This window comes from Grammomys surdaster, unplaced genomic scaffold (genome assembly GCF_004785775.1).
Source record: "Grammomys surdaster isolate TR1022 unplaced genomic scaffold, NIH_TR_1.0 125793, whole genome shotgun sequence".
NCBI classification, from domain to species: domain Eukaryota; kingdom Metazoa; phylum Chordata; class Mammalia; order Rodentia; family Muridae; genus Grammomys; species Grammomys surdaster.
Window position 1 is genome coordinate 1,856,998 of NW_021620624.1, and position 26,840 is coordinate 1,883,837.

The 26,840-nt window shown below is 42.7% G+C and overlaps 1 protein-coding gene across 1 annotated transcript; it reads left to right on the forward strand.

Moving 5' to 3' along the window:
- The first annotated feature begins 2,516 nt into the window (after positions 1-2,516).
- Ccng2 (cyclin G2) lies at positions 2,517-11,250 on the forward strand. Its single transcript, XM_028789162.1, has 8 exons — positions 2,517-2,741; positions 3,546-3,683; positions 4,191-4,328; positions 5,654-5,904; positions 6,075-6,153; positions 6,230-6,328; positions 8,307-8,512; positions 9,894-11,250. Exons 2-8 carry the CDS (start codon positions 3,546-3,548, stop codon positions 10,015-10,017), a joined length of 1,035 nt encoding a protein of 344 aa, XP_028644995.1. The 5' UTR covers positions 2,517-2,741; the 3' UTR covers positions 10,018-11,250.
- The last annotated feature ends 15,590 nt before the right edge of the window (positions 11,251-26,840 follow it).

Consider the following 26,840-nt stretch of genomic DNA (forward strand, 5'->3'; position numbering starts at 1 on the left):
TATCTATCTATCTATCTATCTATCTATCTATCTATCTATCTATCTATAGACAGACAGAGAGACTTAGCAAAGAGAAAATTGGAGCAATTCTTCTCACTTCCTGGGAAATCATAATTTTCCAGAGGTTGCAATTGGGAGACGATGTAATTTGGGGCCAGTCTTTTAAAGGATAGCTGACTTTTTATATTAAAGAGTTAAATGGACAGAGGTGGAAAGCTAGACTCTTTTGTGCTGAGCAGTGAGTTCACCAGTATAAAGCATCTCACTCTACAGGACTGTCCACATCATGTAAAAATCAGCATCTGTTTTGTATAGCTTCATACCCTCTAGTGGGTTAAGGACAAATTTCTAGATCTTTCCTGTTTCTTTCTCTTCTCCCGCTTCTGACGAGGTCTGCCTCTGTAACCTAGGCTAGCCTTGAACTCACAGCAATCCCCCTGCCTCAGGCTTTCAAGTGCTGGGTCTGCAGACATGAGCCATCACACTTGGCTGGCTCTCTTCCCTTTTGTCTCATACAGTATGTTATTTATAAAATCTCCTGCCACATTCTTTTTCACTTCCTCTTTCACATCACTTATTTTATAGACTCGGCTCCTTTTCTACCTTTGCCCATTGGAACACAAAATTCTCCCCAGCCTTCATGTTCAACACCTAAACTTCTGTCATGTATATCTTATCATTCGGTTGCTTCTTTCTCTTTGTGAACCCTGTTAGCTGAGCTTTTACCTTGTTGCAAGATGTATGTCTGAACTTTAATCATAGCTCCATTCTCTAAACAAGTCGCCGATTGCTGTGCGTGTTTACTAGCATGGACTTTCATCCAGATGTACGTCACTGAAGTAACAATTTAAATAATGCTTAAAAGATCAGTCACACCTTGAATAAAATTGTGTAACCTGTAAATCATTTATAAGTGGTATGCTAATTTTATTTTATGGTCGAAAATCAAGGCCACACCCCTCTGAAACAGGAGTGCTAGCTCTAGCCGTTTGGCGTTCGTTTCCTCTGCTGCTCTGTGCTCCAAACAGATGTCTGAGTCTCGGTCCAGCTAATACACAAAGCCATCTATTTGAGTAATTCTTCAGCTGTTTAAGCTGGACTATGAGCTCTCTAGTAGTTTATAAGGTCCAAAGTGACTCTCAGAAAACACACATAAGAGCAGAAAACTCATTTCAGAAAGGCTAGCTGTTTAGAATTCATGAAGGTGCTAAGTTGGTTGTTTGGTAGGAGGTAGAGATCTGAGGAAACAGAACAAACAAACAAACAAACAAAACCAAAACAACCTAGAGACGTTTCCTACCTCCTGACAGATACTCCACTCCGTGTGAACGTTAGCCCTGCCTCAGGCATCTAGTTGGTTTGGTTTTTGCTCTACCTTAGAAGAGGTGTCAGCTTAATAACAACGTTAATTATAATAGACAATAAATGATAATTTATGGGCGATCAAGAACCAAGCGGCTGTGGGAGCCTTCATTAAAACCGAAAGCAAACAGTACAACCATAACCTCTAGAAGCACACAATTATACCTATTAGGTATTTATATACCCTCATCAATCTGCAGTTTTTATTGAAAAGTCCCTCCTTTGAACTTTTTATTACGGGGAAAAAAATTCAAGGTGCACAAACACATTAACAATTTTGTAACTCAGTCTCTACTACCCACCGCCCAACTTCAACAATTCAGCTGTATAACCAATTGGTTGAATCTAGCTTCTTTCCTGAGTCAGATTTTATTTTTTTTAAAACAAATATCTCTTTAAGTATCTCAAAATGTTATAGCTTGACTGTATATTGCAAATTACACCGGTGCTCAGGACTCCCTTCTGCACTCGTGGAAACGCTATTACAGAGTTATGTGACCCCGGACTTCAGGGGGTGTGACCCGAGGCGACAGAATCGGGCCTCGCCTAGACAGACCTAGAGCTCTTAGGCAGCTGTGGACCCCGGCACGTAACCGAGCACCACAAATTCCACCCACCCAAGCATGCGCAATCCAGACCCCGGAGTTGCTAAGGCCCCCAAGAAGATAAGAGACTCAGGATGTACTGAGAGCCAATCCAAGGACGCAAGAGCCAATCGGCCAGCCAATCCAGATTCGAGGTTAAATCAAGTCCTCCGCAGTCGGCTTGCCCCACCCGTGTCCAATCAGGGAGCCGGCTACTTTGGGCGGACTTTTCAAAACAGCGAAAACAAAACAAATCGGGGGACCTTTAAAAGGTGTGAGGCGGTTATAAGCGGTCTCCTTCCGCTCTCCGACCGGCTCGCTCCTCTTTGCTCCCTTCCGGTTCCATCCTGAAATGAGGCTGGAATCCAGATTCCACTCCCCATCCTAGATCCTGGCTTGTCAAGGCCAAGAGGAACAGAAGGGGCTAAGAGAGGCTGAGAACGGAGGCTTGGAGCAGGGACTCTTTCCCCAGATCCAGAGAGAGAGAGAGAGAGAGAGAGAGGATCCCTCCGCGCCGAGTCACGCGCCCCGCCCCTTAGGGGGCGTCGCAGACTCAAAACAAAAACAAGGGGTTTGCTCAGCTCTGGAGGCTGCGGCGGAGCCGGGAGGAGGTGGAGGTGCAGGGCGCGCGCAGCGCCCCGCTGAGGAGCAGGATGCGGCCGGGGCTGTGAGGCCGGGCGGCGGCGGGGAGGTCGGATGAGGCTCTCGGGGCGCCGCTGAGGAGGCTGGTCCCCGAGCTCAGAGACGGGTCCGGACGCCCCCGCCGCGCCTGTCCGCGACGCCGGGGCCGACACGGTGAGTGGGCCTCCCGGGTGGCTCCGGGTTTCCTGGCTCCGGGTCTGGATCGCGGTTTGCTACGATGGTGGAGTCCTCCAGCCGCAGCCGAGGGACTGACGGGGTCTCCGGGATGTTCTGAGGCCACACGGGGGTTGACAGCCCTGGGGCTCCGCACCGTTACTGAGCCGAAGTATTAGGCTCCTGCTCGGCGCGGGCGTACCGGACTCCCCTGTCCCCCCAGCACCCCCCAAGCTAGTGGGCCGCCCTGTCTCGAGTTGCGGTGCTCGTCTAAGTTGCAGAAGCGGAGGGGGTAGCTTGGAGGTGGGCTCCCGGGGCGGGGCTCCGAAGCCTCCTCCTTCCAGTTCTTTGTTCAGTCTCGAGACTCCCCCTCCCTTCTCTCCTATTGTGCAACGCCCCGCCCCAGAACCCGCTTCGGTGGCTTCAGTCTTCCGGTCCCCCGCTTTCCTCTGGGGCCTAGAGTCCAGGCAGTAGTCCCTGCTGTCCTGTCCAGGTGATGCGGACAGCTGGAGACATTACGCTCCTTGGACAGTTTTCCTGTTTGACAAACGCTGTCGGCCACAGAGCTGGTCAGAACTAGCCCTGGCCAGCGGAGGTGACCGAGATCTTTTCTCCATGCCACGCCTCCTTGTCTTTAGGGGAGGATTCCCCTGATGCTGGCCGACGGGACCGACCCCCTCACCCGGTTCTGGCTTGTGTGAGCAGGGGCGCCCCTAGCTGGAGGGATCGCGGCCAACTCTTTCTGCTCTCACTCCCTTTGTATCCGGATTATATTCTTAATCGGCCGCGGTGTATTTGCTGCAGATGAAGGATTTGGGGGCCGAGCACTTGGCAGGTGGCGAGGGGGTTCAGCTTTTCGGATTGTTGAACTTCTACCTGGAACAAGAACAGAGATACCAACCTCGAGAAAAAGGGCTGACCTTGATGGAGGCTACCCCAGAGGTAAATTGGAGAATTGGTAGGAATTGGGGGACGGTAACTTTTTGTTTTTCCTCGGTTGAGTCAGTACCAAAGGCTACAAAGTTAAATTCAAAATTGGCCTCCCTGTACTAAGAAAAATCTGAACCCACACAGGGTTATGCTTTTGTTTTTAGTGAATGTGGAAGTTACGCCAAGTGTACTGTAGAGGCGTTTCTTCTGGTGCTGGGAAATTCCTAGGGAATATTTCTAGTAGGATCTTAAATTATTTTAAAAAACAGAAACCTCATCAAGGAACCCACATTCTATTGTAACTGCCTGGAATGGGGTAACACTTCACCTTATATTGAGTTGCTAAAGTTCTGTATCGGATGAAGCTTACAAACAGTAATTTATCTATTGTATCTGAACATATTCTGATAGCCTTAGGAGGTCACGAGTACAATGGTGAAAGCTAAAGGGAGAGTAGTTTTTGAACTTCTCTATTCCATTCTAAGAAAATAAACTTTGATTCTTGGTTTTTAATTTCAGAATGATAACACTTTGTGTTCAAGACTGAGAAATGCTAAAGTTGAAGACTTAAGAAGTTTAACTAACTTTTTTGGATCTGGCACTGAAACTTTTGTTCTGGCTGTCAATATTTTGGATAGATTCTTGGCCCTTATGAAGGTATTTAATTGCTTTTTGTAAAATCTACATTATATTTTATATCTTTATTTTATTTTTTTTCTCTTTGTTGCTCTGACTATTCTGGAACTAGCTGTGTAGATTCAGCTGGCCTCGAACCTCAGAGTTCTGCTTGCCTGTGCCTCCCCCTCCCAAGTGCTGTGGTCAAAAGTGTTTGCTTCCACTTCTGACAGATCGACATGTTTTCAATGGCCAGTGCCTGGCATAGTCTCTAACACATGCAGGGCTCAATAATATTTGTCAAATAAAATATAATAAAGCCTCCTGATTGTAATCAGAATTGTGATCACTCATACTGGAGAGACTGAAAAATTGTATTTCTTCATCTTAAATAAGGTTTTGCTGTACCTCTTAAATATGTTCTCTTGAAAGACATTACAAAGGAAGACCACTATGCTTTAAGTACTCAGTATATGTGTTTACAGGGGTTTTGGGAGGTGATAAGAATTATTAAAATTCATTTTGTGAAAAATACCATAATATCTGTTACAGGCTCATTTATAAAAGTACCCAAACTGAGAGAAAAGAGGCTAGACTTTTTATAGAAATAAAATACTGCAGAGTGTGTGTCTGTGTGTGTGTGTGTGTGTCAGTTTCATTTGTTATATTTCCGTTGGCGGCTCCGTGGTTTAAACACTGAAGCAGGACAAAGAAGTATAAAATTATGCTAAAGTTGACCTGCTCCTTCCCTGTAAGGCCCTTCAAAGCAGGCAGCCACAGTCTTAGTAATAGTCAGCAGCAGCTGTTAAAAACATGGAAATTCCCTGGCCAATAGCATCGCTGTCAGCTGCTGGGTCACTTTTTAGGGCCTTTGAAAAGAAAAGGGCAGCCATCTGTCCACCACAGAGCTACATATGTCCTGCACGGTTACTGGGGGTGCTTCTCCTGGGCAAGATTACATCACGTAATGGTAGAGTTTTGTACAAAAAAGAGAAGATGCAGAATAGTTTCCCTTTATTCAAGCAGGAGAGTGTGTGTGGTATGTATTCATGAGTGTGTGTTCAGAGTGTTGTTTTGAGGGAAGATGTACTATTCGCAGTTTACTAAGTCAGAAATACAAACTATAATTCAGTGCCAGAAAGCAAGCCTTTGAACCAGGTTTGGGATTTTTTTTAACCTGAATTTAAATTTAATAAATGCTTATATAGCCATTTTTGTTGTTGTTAAAGAGAGGTTACGGTGGTCTAAAATGTAAAAATAATCGTGGTAAAGGTGAGTGCGTCTAAGAGATGCAGCATGACATTATCTCAAGCATCTTTTGTTGCCAAATCAAAGTGCTGATTGGTTCCTTGTGTTATATTTTCTAGGTGAAACCGAAACACCTGTCCTGCATTGGAGTCTGCTGCTTTTTGTTGGCAGCCAGACTAGCAGAAGAAGAATGTGATGTTCCCCTCACGCACGACGTGATCCGGATCAGTCAGTGTAAATGCACAGCGTCTGACATTAAACGCATGGAGAAAATCATCTCAGAGAAACTGCACTATGAGCTGGAAGCTACCACTGCCTTAAACTTTTTGCACTTGTACCATGCGATTGTATTTTGTCATACGTCAGAAAGGTGAGTGGGGCTCAGTGGAGCAACCCCAGGCCTTCAGCGTGGCTGCTACGAACGGGAGGATGTTAGATTGCCAACAAATTGGTGTTTTACTCTGTTCAGACTTTGAACTTGAGTCCTTAGAAATGAAGTAACTTTTCTGCAGGTTTAACATATCTCTTTGCTTTGTTCAGGAAGGACATTCTGAGCCTTGATAAGCTAGAAGCTCAGCTGAAAGCTTGTAACTGCCGACTTGTCTTCTCAAAAGCAAAAGTGAGTCTGTTTCTTGTTTACATGTCTTACAGATCCTAGTTTGATTTTTTTCCTAATGTTTGTTTATTTTTTGTAGCCATCTGTATTAGCTCTGTGCCTTCTCAATTTGGAAATAGAAACGATAAAATCCGTAGAATTGCTGGAAATTCTCCTGCTTGTTAAAAAACATTTGAAGGTAAATATCTTTTTTTTTTTAAAAGCAAACATCTTTTCTGGTGTTTACTTTTTTTTTTTTCTTGTAGTGTCTTAATTACTTTATACAATCCTTTGTGAAATTCTCAGTGTCTTTGTGTATTTTTTTCTTATGTGTCAGGTGTTACAGTTTTTTGACCCAGACAATATTAAGCCAGAAAAAACTGTGACTTAGCTTCCTTCTGAATGCAGGTGCTTGTTCTGGGGACTCGTGCCCTATCCAGGATAGCTGTCCTTGTCCTCAACTATGCATTACAACGTATTCCAAGTACACTTATGGGCTAGGCATGCCCAAAGGCAGGAGAGTTAGCTATATTCCCAATGAGTGTTCTCAGCTGTGGAACAGAAAGTGCACTAGATACACTAAGGTGATCGAGGACATCCTCCTGTCTGCATCTGTAGAGCTGAGTCATCGCAGTAGCACTACCAAAGGTCATTAACAGATTTTTGAAAAGCTCCTTAGGTGGGCCATTTCTGTAAATTTCCATAGTTGTGAAAACCAAAACAAAAGCCCAGTGCTTTTCCTTAAAGTATTAGTCTGGTTAAGGAAATGCAAAATTTAACATGAAATGGTATGCTTGTTATACTGTGACTTAGCGTTAGATAATGTTGAACATGAGATTACTCTGGGGTAAAAGCAAAGAAGAAGGTAATCCAGGAGAAGTGTGCTGACTTGGAGCCTGGACCGTCATCTGTGAGTGCGAAGGTTTGGACTGCAAAGGCTTATGCTAAGAAATGGATAGGCTAAGTAAGATCGGGAAGTCATTTTAGGGTGGACTTGCAGGTTGAATATCTGGGCTGCAGTCCCAAGCAGGGTAACTATCCGTCTCAAAAGGTAGCTTTATAGAAGCCGAGTATGTAGATGAATCAGGGAAACATGGATAACCATTTCAGTTATCCGTGTTACTTTATACAGTCCTTTGTGAAATTCTCAATGTGGACTCAGTCCACAGTGAGAGAACTGACTTCATGAAGTTGTGTGTTCTTTCCCTTCCTCTCTTCCTCTCCCTCTCCCTTTCCCTCTGCCCCCTCCCACACCCTAATTAGAGTTTGTCCTGAGTTTTGATGAAAGGCCTTCTGTAATGAGAATCGAAGGAGCTCATTGAGGACATGTGGGTATAGCGTGAGGAGGGACTGGTAGTTGCCGTGTCACAAAGAGCTAAAGCTATAGCCAGCTTCAGTGGAATACAGAGGCCAGAATGGTTTGAAAGAATCCATTTTTAAGTCAGATGTGATGGCATACATGTGTAATCCCAGCACCGAGAAGAATGAGGTGGGAGGACTGTGAGCTGGAAGTCAATGTAGTCTACACAGTGAATGCAAGGACACCGTGGGCTAGGTGAGCCTGTAAAAGAGGAACAAAAGCCTTATGTTAGCGGAGATGTTAGCTTCTGTCTGTCACAGGTCTCTCTGTCTCTGAACTGGAGCATGGCAGTGATACGTGAAACCATCTTCATGTTTACTGGGATCAGTTCAAATAGCCTTCTCCAGGTGGGGAGGACCTGCCCTTGGGAATTTCTTTTTTTGATAGTGCTAACTTTAGTGTGTATTTTCTGTCATAATAAAAATATATATTAAAAGTAATTGAAACTGATTTGTTTAAGAAACATTTATTACAGAAAGAAAATAATTTTTATAACAGATGTTAAATTTCTTTTGTTCAGCACTACTAAACAGTGTACTTGGCTTTAGGTCAGTATTTTCTTAGAATAGGCTTAATTTTTTTGTGGATTGATTCCTATGTAAGTAGGAATCAAATAACACTTGAAGTGTTATTTCAACCAGTAGTCTCCATGTTTGGGCAGCATTTTACAATGATCTGTTGGACTTTAGAGACTCTTAGCACCCAGGTCATATTCTCATCTGTTAAATCAGGATACGTTGGCATCAGTTACTGTGTGACTTCAAGGGGTAGCAAAGTGTGAGAACCATTGTTAAAACATTTTCATCTTTCTACCCAGATCAGCGACAGTGAATTCTTTTACTGGAGGGAACTGGTTTCTAAATGTCTAGCAGAATATTCTTCTCCTCAATGCTGCAAACCTGATCTGAAGAAGCTGGTTTGGATTGTTTCACGGCGCACTGCGCAAAACCTCCACAACAGCTACTACAGTGTTCCTGAGTTGCCCACTATCCCAGAGGGGGGATGCTTTGACGGAAGTGAAAGGTAAGCAGGTGTCTTCCACAGACTAAATGTAATGATGGGTTTTGTAAAAAAACAAAAAACCAAACAAACAAATAAAAAAAAAAAACAACTATAAGGGCTAGCAAGATGTCTCAGCAGATAAGGCTAGTTTCTGACAAGCTGGCGTTTGAGCCCCAGAACCTACATGGTGGAAGGAGAACCACCTGCCGCAAGTGATTTTTCCCTCTCTACACATGCTGTGACACACAGTGTACCCTTTCCCTTCCTCTTCCTCTTCCTTCCCTGTCACCCGAGATAAGTAAATACATGTAACTTAAAAATTAAAAGAAAGTTCTGTGGCGTGTATGAAGTGCTGATTTTGATCCCCAACACTGTTAAACCAGGAATGGACACATTCTTGTAGTCCCAGCATTGGGAGTTGGAAGCAGGAGAGCCAGGAATTTGAGGTCATCCTGAGCTGTGCATGAGTTCACCTGTTAAGTGTGAGATGCTGTCTCAAAAAGAAGAAATAAAATCCCCTGTGGAGAGTTGTAAGAGAAAATCCCTCACAGGGAAGTGGTTTTTCAAGCCAGAAAATTAACTAGTAGTTTTTAAAATAGACAATTTATAAACTTCACCTCAAAGGATACTTTTATCTTCTCATTTTACTTTGGAGACACAGTTCAGTTATTAAAACAAAAAAATTAGAAACAGTACCCAGCCTTTTCTGGTTGGCATAGAACACAGGAGCCATCATGCAGATTCCACAGAGAGACATCAAGTTTTGCCAGTGCCATCAATTATCTCTATAAAGTGAATTTTACTAAATTTGATTGTTCTGTGCTATCAGCTAAGGACCAGAAACTAATTTCGTAGTATGTTCTTGCTTTGGTGTTTGAGGGAACAAGTGAAGGAGTAGCTTTACATGGAAGACCTTTAAACAGACCACAGTTAATCGCTGGATGCAGGTACTCAGAATTCTGTGGTTACTTCTGCTACAGTTAATAGTACAGACATACTAGATGGCACTTTGTGCAGCTTTCTTAAGAAAAGTGTTGTTAGCTGGACATGATAGTACATGGCACTAATCCCAGCATTTGGGAGGAAGAAGCAAGATTTCTGTGAGTTCAAGGCCAGCTTGATCTACATAGTAAGTTTCAGGACAGCCAGGGCTACATAAAGAAACCCTGTATGTGAGTGAATGAATGAGTGAGTGAATGAATGAATGAATGAATAAAAACTATTATTAAGAAAAGAATATCTTATCATGAGAATAGACTTGACTTTAAACTCAATTCAGCTGTGTCAATGATGATTAACTTGTGAATATAATATTTATGTAAACTGCAGCAGGCTCTGTTTTATTTTGCCTAAAGTCATGTATGTTTTAAGCAATGACACCCTCTTGTCTTTTTCCTTTCAGTGAGGACTCTGGTGAAGACATGAGTTGTGGAGAGGAGAGTCTGAGCAGCTCCCCTCCCAGCAATCAGGAGTGCACCTTCTTCTTTGACTTCCAAGTGGCTCAGACACTGTGCTTTCCACCTTAGGGTTCACATGTCTGTGTCAGGGTTTAAAGTGTGTGTACCTGTTTCAAAGCAATACATGGGGGAGTAGGTAGTTTTCTAGTCCAGCCCCCATCTAGACAGGAATTCACAGACTGGAATACCTACCTTCTATTTATTATTCAGATCAGATCTGGCCTATTTTCATATTTAATCCTAAGCCATCAAATGGGTTAGTGCCTCTTAACAGTACTTTAAACATTGGCACTTTATTTTCTTGTTGACATTTATCTGTGGAGAGGAGGGGAGGTGCTGATACCTTTATTCCTTTTCAGGACTTTTAAAGATTAATAGTGTAGCCCGTCTGAAACTGTAGAGCCTTTAGGTGTCTTTATTTAATAGTCTGTAAGTGTGCAAGGGCTTCCTTAGCAGGGCCAGAGGGCAATCCTTTTGTAGTTTATCTTAGATTTCCTTCTCCCCTGTTCTCAGAACAGAGACTACAGTACTCTTGAGTGTCAAACACCGATTCTGTTTTTCTAATGATGGTGTATTGTCTGATCAGATCTTCTACATTAAGAATTAGATTGACATGTTTGTGAATTTTAGTTTATAAATGTCTTGAGCTTTCTGCTGAAGCAGAATTTGCCATCAAGCTAGGACTGTTAGTTGCATTCTTAATACCTAAGCATTGTCAGGCTGTAGCATTATTTTAGTGTTATCTAAAAAGTTCATAATCTGCTAGTTTTGCATGCACCTGTGTGAAAGCAGAACAGGAAATGGAATTGATAAGTGCTGATTGAGCTCATCTCACTTTCTTGTATTAAAATATCTGCATGATTACTTTCTAATTGTTTTATAATAATTCACATTTCATAATGTATTGTATATGGGTGCCAAGATGTGAATATGAAGTGAAAGACCTCCAGTGTTTGTGGTGTTAGTTTAAAGCAATTCTGTGTGGTGATACAGCCAAAAGGATGAAGATGTGTACACTCTGTACACGGGAAGTTTTGTACAGAGAATTTTTAACTTTATAAACCTATGTGAAAATGTAAATCTTTAAAAATGTACATAAAATACTGTATTTTTTTACCTTGTGTGTGTGATAATTGGTCAGTGCATGTAAATATAATTTATTGTGTATTCTATATTATACTCAGACATTGATGACTTACTTTTTAATAGTAAGTCAACACCCAATGAGGTATTTTCCAAAGTAGATTTTTTGAATTCAGAATAGGTCATAACTCAAAAATAAAAATAATGGATTCTCCTATGGATTCATATTTCAGTTTTTAATTGATTTTTGATAAAATTACTTGATGCATTTTAATGTGAAGGCTTGAAGAAAAGCTGAAGGCTCTCATATAGCTTTCTAACCCAGCTCCCTGGGTTGCAGTTGGTCATCAGTTTGGCCCTTACTTTTGGAAATACCAAAGAGGACTCTGGCACTTGAGAATTGACATATCAATCAAGTGGATTCATATTAAACTAAAGTAATGGCCCATTAATCCAAATGCCTGTTTCTTCACAATGAAAGCCTGGAGTGCTGCTGGGTGAAGAAGCATGTCATACTTGGTAATGGAGTCCCACTAGTTTCCTAGCACCTTGCTTTTGGTATCTCAAGTTTTTTAGGTTTACTTTTTGGTTTTGGGTTTAGTTTTGGTTTGGGTTTTTTTCTTTTTTTTTCTTTTTTAGATAAGTCTTCATATAACCTTGACTGTCTTGAAACTCACTGTGTAGACCAGACTAGCCTTGAACTCACAGAGAACTGCCTATTTCTACTCCCAGTTACTGGAATGAAAGATATGCACCACCGCACCTGACCTCTCTTTCAAATTAAAAAATTGCATAGGTTTCCCATTCTATTGGCTTTTGTAAACTTGTTTTGTAGCAAATCAAGCATACAGAGTATAATTTATTTGCTCTCTCTGCCCTGCAGATATGGGTATGACTGTCTTAGTGCTCTCTGACTGCAGCAACTCTTATAAAGGACAACATTTAATTAGGGCTGGCTTTCAGAGGTTCAATCCATTATTGTCATGGTGGGAAGCATGAAATCATCATATAGGCAGACATGGTGCTGGAAAAGGAGCTGAGATTTCAACATCTGGGTCTGCAGGCAGCAGGAAGAGTGACTCCGGGCCTGGCTTGAGCATCTGAAACCAAGTCATACACCCAGTGACACACTTCCTCCAACAAGGCTACACCCCTGAATGACCACTCTCTGGTGACTAAGCATTTGAGTCTATGAGTCTATAGGGAGCCCACAGCTTCCTACTTTCCCAGTGAGGCATCTGTTCTAGGATTCCCCTTCTGATTTTGATTTACTGTGAAGTGTATATGGTCTCTGTAGCCCCTTGGATTGGGTTGCTTTTCTTATTAGATCTCGCTGGGTGCATCTGCCCATGCCTCCTCTTCTATTAGTTTTTGATATATTTAGCATAGACCTCTCCATTGAGCTCATTATTCACCCTGGACATTCTACTGGGAAGTTTCTGATTACTCCTAAACCTGTTCTTCTCTACATCTATCTGACCGAATCAGCATTCTACCTGTTCAAGGTAAAAACCTGACTAGTACTTTCACCTCCTGCATGTTTACTGGAGAGTAACTAGCCTCATTTGGAGGATGCCATTCATACTGTTTATATCTTCTTACTGATTCTCCTTTTCTACCACTTGTTTGGTTTTCCCACAAGCAAGTGTGTGCACATGTTCATGTGTGTGTGTGTGTGTGTGCACGCGCGCGTGCTAATGTACACATATACACCGTTCTATAATAGTGGTTACTATGCTATTCTTGATATCTTTTATTCCAGGTTTGCTTGGTTCTTGTCCCTACTTGCTGCCTATTTAACCTTTTAAGACATACCAGTAAGGACTCACTTGTTCAAAAGGACCCACTCAGTAAGGGAAACCAAGTTTCATGCTCAGAATCTATTGCTGGCTTGGGGCTAAAAAATGTTAAGAAAGCTGGCTCGCTGACAAGCTGGCAGCTATGTGGAAGATGGGCTGGAATGTGTGAGTGTGCATTTTGTGTGTGTGTGAGTGTGTATTTTGTGTGTGTGTATGTATTACTAGGGGACTCACAAGCTTGCTGTTATTCAGCCAGAGACCTTTTTCAAAGGTGTTGAGTCAGAATGAGACCCAGGTCTCAGGCACACATGACCACAGTGTGAGGAGAGGCTTCCATTTTGACCTCATTCTTGATCCACCTCTTTGAATTGACAAAAGATTTGGCTCTTTCGGTTTTGATGTTGTGGTTTATGGGGTAAACTGGTGTGTTTTGCTGTTGTGCTGGTGAGGCGTCCTGCTGGGTCTTGAGTGTCTACCCATCTGACCCTACTTCCACCTCTTGTCCTAGGATGTGAGATTATGTAAGTATTGTATTTTAATAAACCCCCTTGAACTTAACAGAGTTCACATTGAAGTTAATTATACAGATGTTAGCTGCAGAATTCTCAAGGCAACATAAACCACTTTCTTGGTCTGGGATCTTCTTTCCTTCAACTCCTGTCATTTAAACACTAGATTGTAGCATGAAGTGTCCCCTACATCCTGTCTCCCAGCACACAGACAAGCTATGTGATACAGGCACTCCACTTCATTTATATATAGAGAGATTAAGACACTTTGTTTCTCCTGTTTTTTTTTTTTTTAATTTTTAGATGGTGAGATTGAATCCAAGAGCTTGTACATGCTAGGCAAGACCTTTATCCTGGAGACTCTGTTCCAAAATTCTTTGGAATACAATTTTCCTGTAAATACTGCAAATATCCAACAACTTACTGTCTGTGCTAGTTAGTAGATAGTAGATATCAGACTGGTAGATAGTCTCCCAAAGTGGCAGCCAGGCACTCTTCCTCCCCCTAGCACTGTGATGTTCTTTCTGTCAATGAATGGACCCTTTTCCCCTTTCATTTTGGCTGCTCTTGTGTTGGCTTGTCTGCCTACTTTAGAGTTCAGCAGGAAAAGCTTAATGTATGTGTGAGTCTAGACTTTAAGAAGCTGCTTGCTACTCTTTGCCCTCTTGGCCCTCTGTTTTACCACAAAGGAGTCTGCACTAGGCCTAAAAGACAAGAGATCATGTGGAATGGGTTTTGAGAATGAAATCATCTTGATATTCTGGGCTTTCAGCTGAACACTCCAGATCCTCACTTGCAGATTTCAGGGGAACCCCCACAATTGGTCCTGATCCACTACAGACTCATAAGAAATAAGTCACTTGAAGCCCCTAGGCATTGGGATGATTTGTTACAGAGGAATAAACAGCTGAAACAATATTCATGGCCAGAGGGTGATTATATGAATGTAAGGTGTTTATTCTTGAAATGGATTTATGTCACTGGTGTTTTACATAATACAGAGTGAACTGTGAACATATGCACTGATTATCTCCTCTCTTTGATGAAACTCTTAACAGATTCTTGGTTTCTTAGCATCCAGTTCAAGCTTCCTCACCATGACTCAGCACCACCCCCAGTGGTATGGCTGCCCCCTTCTCAGCTTCTGCCTGGCACCAGAGAGGTGAGGTTTCCAGCCAACAGGATGTTGGCTCCTTCTCTTCGTTTTCACTTCCTTCAGGGGACACACACACATACACACACACAACTGAAAACCGTGTTGCTGCCTATTTAATTGCTTGAAGAGTCTCTCCTTTGTCTGTGTATTCATTCACTGGATGGATGTGTGAATGTCTCCTGTGTGCCAAAACCAAAGTGAGCGCTTGCTATGTAACACCAAACTCATTCTCATCCTTAGGGAACTTAAGGGTGAAATGCAACAACTTGCAACAAATCCTGTAATTTTAAAATGTGATAATGCTTTCTTTCGAGAAATCCTCCCAGAACATCCTGACTCTCCCTTCCTTGTCAGTGCCATGGGTTGTTCTTATAAAACTTAAATTTGTCTTCTCTCAACAGTTTTCTGTTGCTTTCTCCTGCTCTCCTCACCTGTCTTTTCCCTGGAGGGAGAGGCTGCTGGTGTCTCTTTTTCTTTACCTAATGCCCAACACTAGATACATCATCTGTATCCACTTTCTCTCCAGCTGCTGCATTGCTTTATTATAGGTCACAGACAACTTTACTGACCACTTACACCATGCCAAATGCCTGACATGGATTATTTATGCCATGTTCCAAAGCTATCTGACAAGTCTTGGTACAATTGCTAGGCATGTTAGAGAAGTTAGGTTCTTTGATATAGCCATGGTAGGCAGGTCTGTGATCCAAACTCATCTGCCTGGCAGACACTGTGCTCTTAATTTCAGTGCTCAACAGATGCCCCTAAGCTGATACCATTCAAACTGAATCAGCGGCAGAATTCATATGAAGAACAGTACAGGGAATACCAGAGAAATCAAAATTGCACTCTTTCCGCTCTGTCTTTAAGTGCTTTTGCACATAAAACGGAAAAGCAGTTAGGATTCAGAGCTAAGCCATCTTTACTTACTCCGGAACCAGAAATGGGATGGTCCAGGGCAGTCTAGTACCAAGGCAGTTAGGCTTCAAAAGCAGGGATTTCTGGGTAGGCTCTGGGGTTGAATCCAGGGCCAATCCCTTGGCCTGTTCACTCTGCACATTCATGCTAATTACTGAGCTCAACCCTAGCCCCAAAGCAAGGAATTTTAATTTGACCCCAGACTCCATGGCACTTAGGTTTAAGAATCTTTCCAAACACATACCCATTCAGTTTTTACACTGATTTTATAGTTGATGCTTTATTATTATATTCTGGGCCCATGACATAGAGCAGTTCAGGTTTAGCTAGAGTGGAACTCTGTAGGAACTCTGTCTTATTAAAGGCCTGCTTACTCTTTACTTATATTCTTATTACCCAACATAGCAATTACCTTTGGAGTAGGTCCAGTAATTATTTCACAGGGCTGTGGATTATTCTTTTCCCTTAATTGGGAAATTTTTGTGAGAAGAGATGATATATTCTGTTTCCCTTTTCTTCTTCAACCTGCCCAACATAATACTGGGTACATATTCTTGTGTTGATAATTATGCCTGGTCATGTCTTTGCCATTCTTAGTTACAGCTATTCATAGTTTGCAAAGGTAGACTTTTATGCATGTAAGGACAAATTCAGCTTCTCCAAAGCCAGTGTTTCAATAGAGCCCATGAGAGGTCCCAGCCCACTGCTCTAGATATTGCCCTGCACTATATCAAAGATGAGACGTGGAGACAAAGACCAACCGGCATTAGACTCCAGCAGCTAGAGTGTCAGGTGTCTTGTTAGGTGAAGTGTTGGTGTCTCAGTTTTTTCTATGTATAACAAAGCTACAGTTATAGTGGCTACTGTCAAGGAGAGTAGAGAGGGAGAGGCACAGCCTGCCTGTTAGGGACTGTGGCTCAAACCAAACAGATTTGTGGCATAAGTGCAGGAAGTTTCATAAACTGGCAGTTTGAAGTTGAAGTTTAATAAAGATACTTTAATAAAACTTCAGCAAGAGGTTAAGAAAAAGAGGAATATGCAGAAGAAAAGTCAGACATACTCAAGGGTATGGTGTGGGCTTCTCAGAGAAGAGCTTGCAGTATGTTGAATGACATTTTAAACATAAATATTAAGCATGGATGTTGGGAGTGGCAGGTACTGTTAAGAACAAGAGATGAGACTGAAGAGACGGCTTAGTGGCTAAGAACACTTGTTGCTCTTGCAGAGGACCAAGGCTCAGTTCTTAACACCTACGTGGTAGCTCACAATCATCTATAACTCTAGTTCCAGGGAATCCAATGCTCTGTCTGACTGTGTGGGCCTTGCACATGTATAGTGCACATACCTATAGGCACCCCCCCACACACACACTTAGTCTTAAAAAGCACGTGAGAGAAAAAAGAACAAGAGTCACTAGAGAAAGTGTAAGACACCCATGGGTGTGTGTTTCCCAAGAAAAAGTTGCTGTTTGCTGTCTTTACAATAGTCATATATAGGATTCGGGTGGCTTCTGAAGCTATTGTCTTCCATCTTGGAGAAGCTACAAGAGATGAGATAGATGAGATGGAAGGGGGTGGTTATCTTATAGCGCCTTACCCTGGATAAGATTGCAGGTATGTAGGATGCTGTCTTTATACACAGCTAGTAGTCCTGGGTTTTGACTGTTCCAGTAAATGTTAAGGATAGAGTCAGGCCGGGGGTGGAAAGAGAATTGGACCCTACCTAATATCATACATGGTTCTGATACTGTCTGCTTTGTAAAGCTGTAAACCTTTGGAAAAAATAGATCATGCTTCTTCTCAGAGATACTGCTGTCAGCTGGAGTTGCTGTCAGCTGGAGTGTTTATCTCTGCCTTTCTCTCTCTCTCTCTGGTGTGTGTGTGTGTGTGAGTGTGCATGGCACAGCATGCTTGTGGAGATTAGGTGACAACATTCAGGTGTCGATTCTTCCTTCCCCTTTATGGGTTCTGGGGATTATACTCAGGTTGTCTGGCTTGCACAGCGATCAAATTTATCTGCTGGGTCATCTCACCGGTTTTCGTTTTAGTCTGTGTGTACATACAAATGCTGGAATCCTCTGTCTTTACATAAGCAGGCTCCTACTCTGGATATCCTTCTGTATTCTAATTGTCCTGTTTGTATCTATCAGGCAGTACTCACTCTGGATATCCTTCTGTGTTCTAATTGTCCTGTTTGTATCTATCAGGCAGTACTCACTCTGCAGCTTTGTTTTTGGTGGCTGCAGCACGTTTCCTCATTTACTGGCATGATCATTATTTAACTGATCCTTTTCTAATGGATGCCTGTGTCAGGTCTTTTTTTAATACAGCAGCAGGAAACATTCTTGTAAACACATTTCTGCATACTTGTGTAATCACTTCTTCAGGATGCAGTTCTAGAAGTGAAAACCTTGGGCCTACGAGAACACACGTTTAAAAAGTATACGTTTTTGGCCAGCTCTCCGGGAAGCAATATTGTTCTGCATCCCTATTGATAGTGAAAGTCAGGGAGTTTCCTTACATTCATGCCAGAGATCTTGAACAAGGATGGGGGGAGGACTCAGAAAAGCAAATGAGCTCATTAGTTTCCTAAAGGGCCCGGAGGAAGATGTCACTGAAAGAGATGGAAGAAAAGAAATACAGGTCCCCAGAGGCTAGGTTCAAAAAGCAATCTGACCATGTCTACTTTCCATTTAGTCCCAGGTTCCAGCTCGCCCCGTGTTGGGCAACACCCATCGTAAGCCACTAGAATACCCAGAGTCCTTTGTGGGTTGTAGCAGGCAAGCAGCTGCAGCCAGCTGCTGCCCTTGGGCCTGGGCAGGCGAAAGCCTCTCAGTTCAGCATTGGAGAAAGGCTTGCCTGCAGCTATACTCGCCCAGCCTGAGCACTTGTCCTGTCTTGTACCTTAGAGGAGCGCTGCAGACTGGAGAAGAAGATCAAAGGCTAGATAAGCTGCCAGCTCTCAGAAGCTGTGCCGTGCCTGAACTTGGCTCCTGGCTCCAGCAGCAGATATGCATCTCGGTTGCTTGAGGGAAACAGTCCATGGCATTTAGGGGTGGGACATCAAGGAAAGAGAAGAGAGTGACAAAGCTTTCTGTATGCCTTTATATCTGTGTTATACCAACTGGTACAATTCTTCCCATTCTCTTTTTACTTTTTAACTTTTGTTTGTTTGTTTTTTTTGTTGGAAAGGTTTGAGTGTAGAATGTTTATAGGGAAAATTCTTAAAATATGGTCCTAAATCTCACCCACCATGCATCTATTTGGATGCACAAATGCCTTCGTGATACCTGCCAGTTGTCTTCTCCAGAGTTTGGGTTTTCCACAGGGATTCAGGAGGCTTCTTTCTTTCCTGAACAGCTTACACAGTACACTGGTGCAGCTGTTTAACTGCTATTGCCTGGTCTTAGGGCGGAATCCCTGCTTGGGCGTCAGTGACGTGGCACCTTTGCATAGTTTCCAGCACTTTGTGCCTTAGAGACAAACAAGGCTGCTGGACAAGAGGAGCAGAGAGAAGTAGGCGTTTGTCCTGACCATGGCTAGCTCGCCACTGGCTTGTCTTCTCTTGATGTTGTTAGAACATTTGAGAAGACTACAGTAAGGGAAGGTCTCAAGGCCACACCTTTGTGCCCAACAGGCGCTAGCTATTTTATCAATTCAAAGAAACTAGAGAAGGCTCTGAAACTTTAGATGTTTTCTTAAAGTCCTGAGGGCCTCTATGTAATCATTCCCAAACTTCTGCTACCTGGAAGTGCTTTAATATTCATTCTGGTCAACATCAGCAGCACTGTTTCTGTTTACACTTCTGTACTTCAATCATCCCTATTCAGAGGTCTGAAACCCAGAACATGCAACAGTCTAAAAGCCTAAAGTGCTAACATGAAGATAAAAGCGGAACACCTCATACTATGAACATTTGTTTTATATATAAAATGATTAGCAATGTATAAAGTCACCATCAGGTTATGTATGTATGGTATATATATGTAGCTTAAACAAAGCTCGTGTTTGGACTTGGAGCCCATCTCTGAGGTATTTGATTATGTGTAGGCTAATACTAAAATGTCCCTTACCACCCAAACCAAAATAAACCCTAAAACAACTCAAGACCAAAACACTCAAGATTTCCCAGCATTCTGGACAACGACTCCTTTTATGGCATATTTATAGGATTGAGATTTTTAAAAGATCTCATTTTTTTGTTTAAGTACTGAGCATAGACAACCAAAGACACAAATACCTGTTTTCTTCTTTTGCTAACTGAAAATTACAAAAAAAGGGATGGGGTAGTGGTGGTGCATGCCTTAATCAACCCCAGCACTCGAGAGGCAGAGGCAGGTGGATCTCTGTGAGTTTGAGGCCAGCCTGGTCTACAGAGTGAGTTTCAGGAGAGCCAGGGCTACACAGAGAAACCCTGTCTTGAAAAAACAAAAAACAAAATAAAAACACTTATGTAAACAGAGAAATAATACAGACTGACAAGAATATAAAAAAAAAATCTCTCTGGGGGAGAAAAGGGAGAGAAGGACGCTGCATGTGATAACACATGACGAAAGCTAAGGAACTGGATGCCAATTAGAACATGGAAGGGCAAAATTAGCTCTGGAAGCCAGTGAGACCAGGCAGGATGCAGGGAGGAGTAGCGGTTGGAACCAGCCCTCACAGGGTACAGGAGGAGTCTTGCTCTGTAGTTCCAGCTTTGTCCAACCTAATAAAGCGACCTCACTATTCTAGAGTTAATTGTATTAATTTTATTCTTTATAAAATAAAGTCTTGTGATAGTGTCTGTCTGAGGTGCATTATGGCTTTGCCATTCCCATTCTAAGTCTCAGGGAATAAAACCTTCTAAAGCACCTATGAGGTCTCTGGGAAAGGGTTTCTTAAATGACAGACTAGAAAACTGTCATTATTTCCAGTTATAATCTGTTTAAAGATTATATCCAGTCTGTGATGTAGTTAAGTCTGTTTGGAGCTTTGGAGCTTTGGAGCTTTGCTAATTTTTACTTTCAAAGAGGAAGGCAGATAAGTGATTCATTACTCTGGTGAGAAAATAGATGGGCAGGCGCCAGGAAATAGGAAGGAGCACATTCAGCACAAATACATTCAGAAACCGATATGAAGACAGTAAAGACTTAACACAGGTGTGAATATTCCATAAGTGTGCCTTGTGCACACAACCACTGTCAGGGCAGTTCCATGGGTTTCAGGCTCTGGTTAGAGTCACCATCTCAGGAGGCAGCTATCAGCAGAGGGTGGCACAAACACTGTGACAAACAGCACATATTAGCTGACAGTACCCATCCTCATATTTAATATCTAGTGCATATAGAAAAGGCTATGCTGATTTGAAGTCTCTGACTGTGTTTCAGCGTAACATCTATAGGCTACAGAAGAATCTGATGAAATGAGCCTCTTTTCTTTAGCTTAAAACTTAGCACTTCTGACTTCTCATTTTGTTTCACATAAAAACAGCATCTGTGAACGCCTTGTTCATTGTGAGATACCCAATACCTGCTAGACTGCCAATCACAGAATAGACGATAGAAAATGAAGGTGAAGTAAACAGTTATGCAAACAAAGCAACTCCACTCTGCAGAGGGCATCATGCTACAGAGTGAATGCTGTGTGCGAGGCCTTAACTCTGAGAGCTGCAATTGTAAAGCCAACACATGGCCGAAGGATCGGTATAAGATGTCTCCTTCAGGAAGCACAAGATGAGCAAACAGCGAAACAAAAAGAAACACAGTATCTTCTAGGTCCTACAGCAGAAAAAGCTCAGACTGCCTATGGCATGATCTATGGAGTCAGATGGTGAAGGTGACAGAGACCAGCGAGTGAAAGGAACAATCAATTCCTTTCCAATCCCAAAATAAGTAAAAAAAAATTATCTAAAACCAGCTTTGGCAGTGTTCACTAGAGATGGATGCAGGCTCTGAAGTAAGAGGTGCATAGGCAGGCTGGGAACATCCTCACTGTGTAAAGGGATGAGTCAGAGACGTCTGAGCCTTTTCTCTTGCTTCTCTCCCTATACTCTATTAGTAGAAATGTTACTTATCTCCATGGATACTGACTTACATGGGTGTCTGCTGTCAATCCAGCTCTTCTGAGAGTTGGATCATGACACGGAGTTAGAAGGACGAGAGATCTAGGGCTATGGCCGTGAATGACAGAGAGAGGAAATGAAAACGCTCAATGAAGTCCTCACATGGGCTGGCAGGGCCAGCCCTGGTGTTCCTCGTTGCACAGTATTTTCTGGAGCCCCTGGGAAGCACACAGCATGGCCGGAAGGTACCACGAGCAGAGGCTTTTCAGCTAACTCTCCTCATCCTCAACAGGAGATCTGTGTAGTCTACCTCCGTACATGCCATGCTTTTCAAAGCTACTGCCGTGCTTTTTTGTTCCATAGGTTAGTGATGGGAGAGACAGCTGCTCCCAGCTACCCTAACAACTGGAGCAATCACACGGCCCACTCCTTGCTAATAAGGCTTATGAGACACTATCTGGATAAAAAGCAAAACCATATGAAAAGGAAGTGAGTATGTTCTCGTTCCCCCTCCCCTTCGTCCAGCAGGTATTTCTCTTCTGACTTTGAATGCAGCTGTGATGTCTAGAACAACAGCCACCTTTTGCTTTGGAGACCATAAGTAAATATATCAAACAATGTAATTCCTTGTTGACATTGATGTAACTACTTCTTCTTGGTAAAAATAAAAATAAAAGAAAAAAAAAGAATGCTTATGGCTTAGTACTACCTCATCCCATTTCTTGCACCTAGACAGTTTTATATAATATTGCTTGGTTCCCATAATATCATGGGTGTTCCCATGCGATACATCTTACTATAATTTAGTAAGACTAGAGTTTTACTTCACATCTCAACTTCTTTGTGAAATCAGTATTTACTCAGGGTACTATGAAAGCAAGTTTAAGGCCCAAGAAGCTAAACACTAGCCCTGGAAAAGAGTGACCATTTGTATCCTCTTAGGGCCATCCATAAACTCGTGTTTGCCAATCTGAGCCAGAAGTTTTTGCATTTACTTAAGCCTCAGGCAAAGTTAAGATTATATGCCCTAGTCAGCAGTGGCTTTTAAATGTCAATATTCTGCAATATTTTTTGGTTTATTCTTCAGTGAAATAATGAAGTGGGGTGTATATTTCTCAGGTGAATCTGCTCTGTTTGATTAATGTAGTCTGTGGGAACCGTGATGGACTATTTGACTATTAGGTCCAATAGCATCATGCAGGAAGATGATGCCATTTATTTATGGAAATTGTCAATGTGCCAGCCTTCTTCCATTAAGGCATCAGCATTCACAGTATCACTCAGTCATTGTCAGAACAAGACAGAGTTATGGGAAATGATTCAAAATAGGTAAGTTTGAACATGATTGAAGAAAGGATGGTGTGGGGATGAGCTCTGGACCCTGAGGCATAGGGAGAACATTATTTAGAAACACAAATGGACTATTTGGGTCATCTCATTAGTATGAGCATTTTCAGAAATATGGCATACTCAAATAGCCATTAAAGCCTCTGAATTGTCCTGTTTCCAAAGGTCAGAGGGGATATAGGGACTCTTAAGGGACAGTGCAGTAAGCCAGGGCTAGAAGCTGCCATCCCATAACCAGAGTAGGCTCAAAGACTTGAAAGAAGGTAGGATGCAAACAGGAGAGCTGTTTAGAGAAGACAATTTGGGAAGCTCTGAGGCTCACTTGAGAGGACACAGCTTGCATGATGGGGAGGCAGGGAACAAATTCACTAACCTCACTTGCCTCTCTCCAGCAGATGCTAGATCTACAGATGGGGTTATCACCAGCTTGCTGGGTAGAAAGCTCACCAGTGAGCACAGTGGATCAAAAGGAAAGGCTAGGTATCCTGACCATTCTTGTGTTCCCACTTGTAGAGATGACGCTGAACATCTCTAGGACTAAGAAGAGTGATACAAGGAAGTTGGGTCTGGACCATATTCAGATGGTAAGTCACTCAGAAAACATGGAGAGACTCTGAGAGCATAAATACACCAAACTTTAGGCTTATATATACGATTGGGCAGGCTTCTCTAGAGATGCAGAGATACTTGGAAATGAGTCTTTTAATACATTAGAAGGAAGAAAGGAAGGAGGGAAGGGCTCCCATTTCAATTTCTAACTGCTTCTAAGAAATAACATAGTGGGGATATAAGAAGAATTTAAGTCTGGAGGGAGAGGAGGGTGGCAAGTGGGTACAAGGTGGAAGGAGAAAGAAGGTAGCGGGCACTCATCCAGGGACTGAAAGCTCTCCAGAAATCCCAGGCTCTGATTTATCAACCTGTTGGGTAGAAACCTCAGCCACAGCATAGAGAGTCTGGACAGGCAGGCAGGTATTCCTATCTGGGCATGTGATGACATGTAACAAGTAAGTTTGTTGTAGGATACAAAAAAGGGAACTATATAGGCAGGCAGCCAGCATATCTGTCATCTTGCAGAGAACCAAGACTCAGATGTATATGTAAAGCAATTTAACCAAGCATCCACAGTTGGTAAGAGATATAGAACTGTGATTTCAACTTGGCCTCTTTCTGCCCCCCAAGTTATAGGGTTGGAATTGCTGGTTTCTTGCTCAGTAGGTGGCATTAAAGACTGGTAGATTATTTTGTACATTAGGACAGCTTTGGCCATCTGGACCAGAAAGCAAGGTATCTTTGGGAGATGAACTGATTTCTCATGGACTCAGGAGCATTGGGGATTGGATCATCTTGTCAGACGTCAGGCACTTTGCTGTGTTACTGTCCATAAAATGAAATAACAAAACCTTATCAAAGCTCATAACATATTAACAATGTTAATAAGTGCTTTGATATCTATGGGAAAGTTGAAGATGGTCAATCCAGCATTTTAGAACATAGAGCTCACGAAGAGCACTCAGGATGAAGGGAGACCACCATTCCTATAGGATGATGGTGCAACACTGGGTTCAGGATAAAAAAAGCTAAGTGCAGAGAAATTCCCATTAAGAACACAAACCACAAGAATCATAATGCCTTCTTTGCAGCCCCCTTAGTAGGTCCCTCCCCTCTATTCTGGAGCTCCTGGGCCTGCAGCTAGCCCGCTGAGAGGATCAAGTCTGGGAGGCAGGCTGCTGAGGGACTGCTGAGCTCATAGCAGCGGGCTGCTACTGACATGTGCTGGCCACGGGACACTCTCTAAGACTTCAAAGCTGCCACTGGATGTCTTTTCAAGGAAAAGCAGCTCTAGCAGCAATTGCTGTGTGCTAGGCCTGGGGGGTGGGATTGAGAGCTAAGCACAGTCAAGATGACGGATGCCTACTCCAATGCAGGTTATTTTAAAAGGTATAATTTCTCCTTTTTTCCTCCTTAAAAATGTTTTGTTTTGGTGTGTCTACATGTGTTAACATGTGCATGTGTTTGTGAATGCTCACATGTGCGTATGCGGAGGCCACAGGTTGACATTGCTTTTTTTTTCTACCACTCTTTGCTTTATTTTTTGAGGCAGAGTCTCTCAATAATCCTGGAGTTCACTAATGGGGTGGTGTTGGGTGATATCCTCAGGTCATGAGAAACTGAGTCAAGCTGTCCTGGGTAAAAACCACTAGCCATAAAGAATGGCTTAACCCCAGCATGACTCTTCTCTCCACCCGTAGGAACAACAAGCCTGGGTATAAAAAACAACCAACCCTGCTCCCAGTCAAGGAGTGTGCATGCACACACTCTCTCATACACCCACTTGCATAAGCACACTAGTGCACATGCATGCACATGCACACACACACACACACACTCGCGTGTGCACACACATGCATGTGCACACATACTCTCTCACACATGCACATGCACATACATGTACACACACACACACACACACACACACACACACACACACTTCCTAGTAGCTACCTATGTATATAGACATGTCCCCCCAGCCTCTTAAATGTGCTCAACCTTCATCCGGAAGAAAGGCTGGGGCCCCTTGCTGGCCCAATAAAGCAGTCCCAGCCTGTTGTCAAGTCTGTCTGCCTAATTTTCTTACAACTAGACTGCCTGAACTCCAGTAATCCACCTGTCTCTGCTTCTCCAGGAAAGGGGTTACAGGTGTGGGATACTGTGCCCTGCTCTTATATGGAAACTAATGTTAGGTATCAGCCTGCTAGTTTACTTGAGTTCAAACTTAGGTCAGGTTCTCAAAAATGGAGCCTGAACTTAAAAGATTTGGCCTCTCACCCCTTTAAAACTGACAAGACTTTCCCTGTCTTTTACTATTCTCCTGCCTCATCTCATACACCAAGAGACAGCCCTGGCAGTTTTGATCTCCCAATAAATATTCATTTCTACTCATAGAGTGGTATAGTTTAACGATTTCTCTGTGCCCTCACTTACAGTAACCTCAGTCCTTTCATGAGCTTTGCTTAATAACTCACTGCATTGACCTCACCATTTTTTTCTTTCTTAATGGGGGTTGGGAGAGGCCCAGGGAGATGCACCTTAAAGAACACCCCATTCTTCACATGCAAAAGACCATTTACTGAGCTTTTCTCCCAAGTTTTCCTCCTGGGCCTCAGCTCCTGCTCTCTTCCCACTCCTAAGGTTACCCCAAGTCTGCATCCAGCCCTTTTCTTCACTCTTCTTATCCTGAGCTATGTGCTTCTTATGCAAGAAAACTGTGCCAGCCTATGTCTCTTTTCTTCAGCTGTGACAAACAGTTGAGGGATCAAAGTCTTTATCTTAGAACCAAGCTACTTTCCAGCCACTAAGAAGATAATTACGTTTCTCTGTTTACATTCTATATTTATTTATTTAGACTCAAAGTCTCATCATGTAGTCCTGGCTGTATGTTAACTCCCTGTGTAGACCAGGCTGGTTTCCTACTCACAGAGATCCACTTGTCTCTGCCTCTTAAGTGTTGGGATTAAAGGTGTGCATCACCATTCCTGGCTTTTTAAAGTTTTTTAAACATTTGAGACAGTGTCTAATGGATCCAACTGCCCTAGAATTTTCTGTGTCTCCCAAAGATGACTTTGAAGTTTAGATCTTCTGGCTTTCACTTCCCAAGTGTGTTGATTACAGGTAGTTGCCTCTATACTCAGTTTATTTGGTGCTGTGGATCAACCTTATTCATGGAGGCAGGGTCTTTTAATCAAACCCAGGGCTCACTGATATGTCTAGTCTTCTACTCTGGGGATCCCCTTTCTCAGTCTTCCCTGACTAAAATTACCGGCAGACTGGAACACCCACCTGACATTTACAAGGGTTCTGTGGGTCCTCACACTTGAATAGCAAGTGCTTTAATCACTAAATCATCTCCTCAACATGGAAGTTTATGTTTTTAAAATATATTTATTTTTATCTTATATGTATGATTGCTTTTCTGTATATATATATATACAGAAGAGAGAGAGAGAGAGAGAGAGAGAGAGAGAGAGAGAGAGAGAGAGA

Coding starts and splice junctions, on each gene's coding strand:
- Ccng2 (XM_028789162.1), top strand. CDS start 3,546: ATGAAGGATTTGGGGGCCGAGCACTTGGCAGGTGGCGAGGGGGTTCAG. Junction 3,684..4,190: donor TGATGGAGGCTACCCCAGAG/GTAAATTGGAGA, acceptor TTTTAATTTCAG/AATGATAACACTTTGTGTTC. Junction 4,329..5,653: donor GATTCTTGGCCCTTATGAAG/GTATTTAATTGC, acceptor TATATTTTCTAG/GTGAAACCGAAACACCTGTC.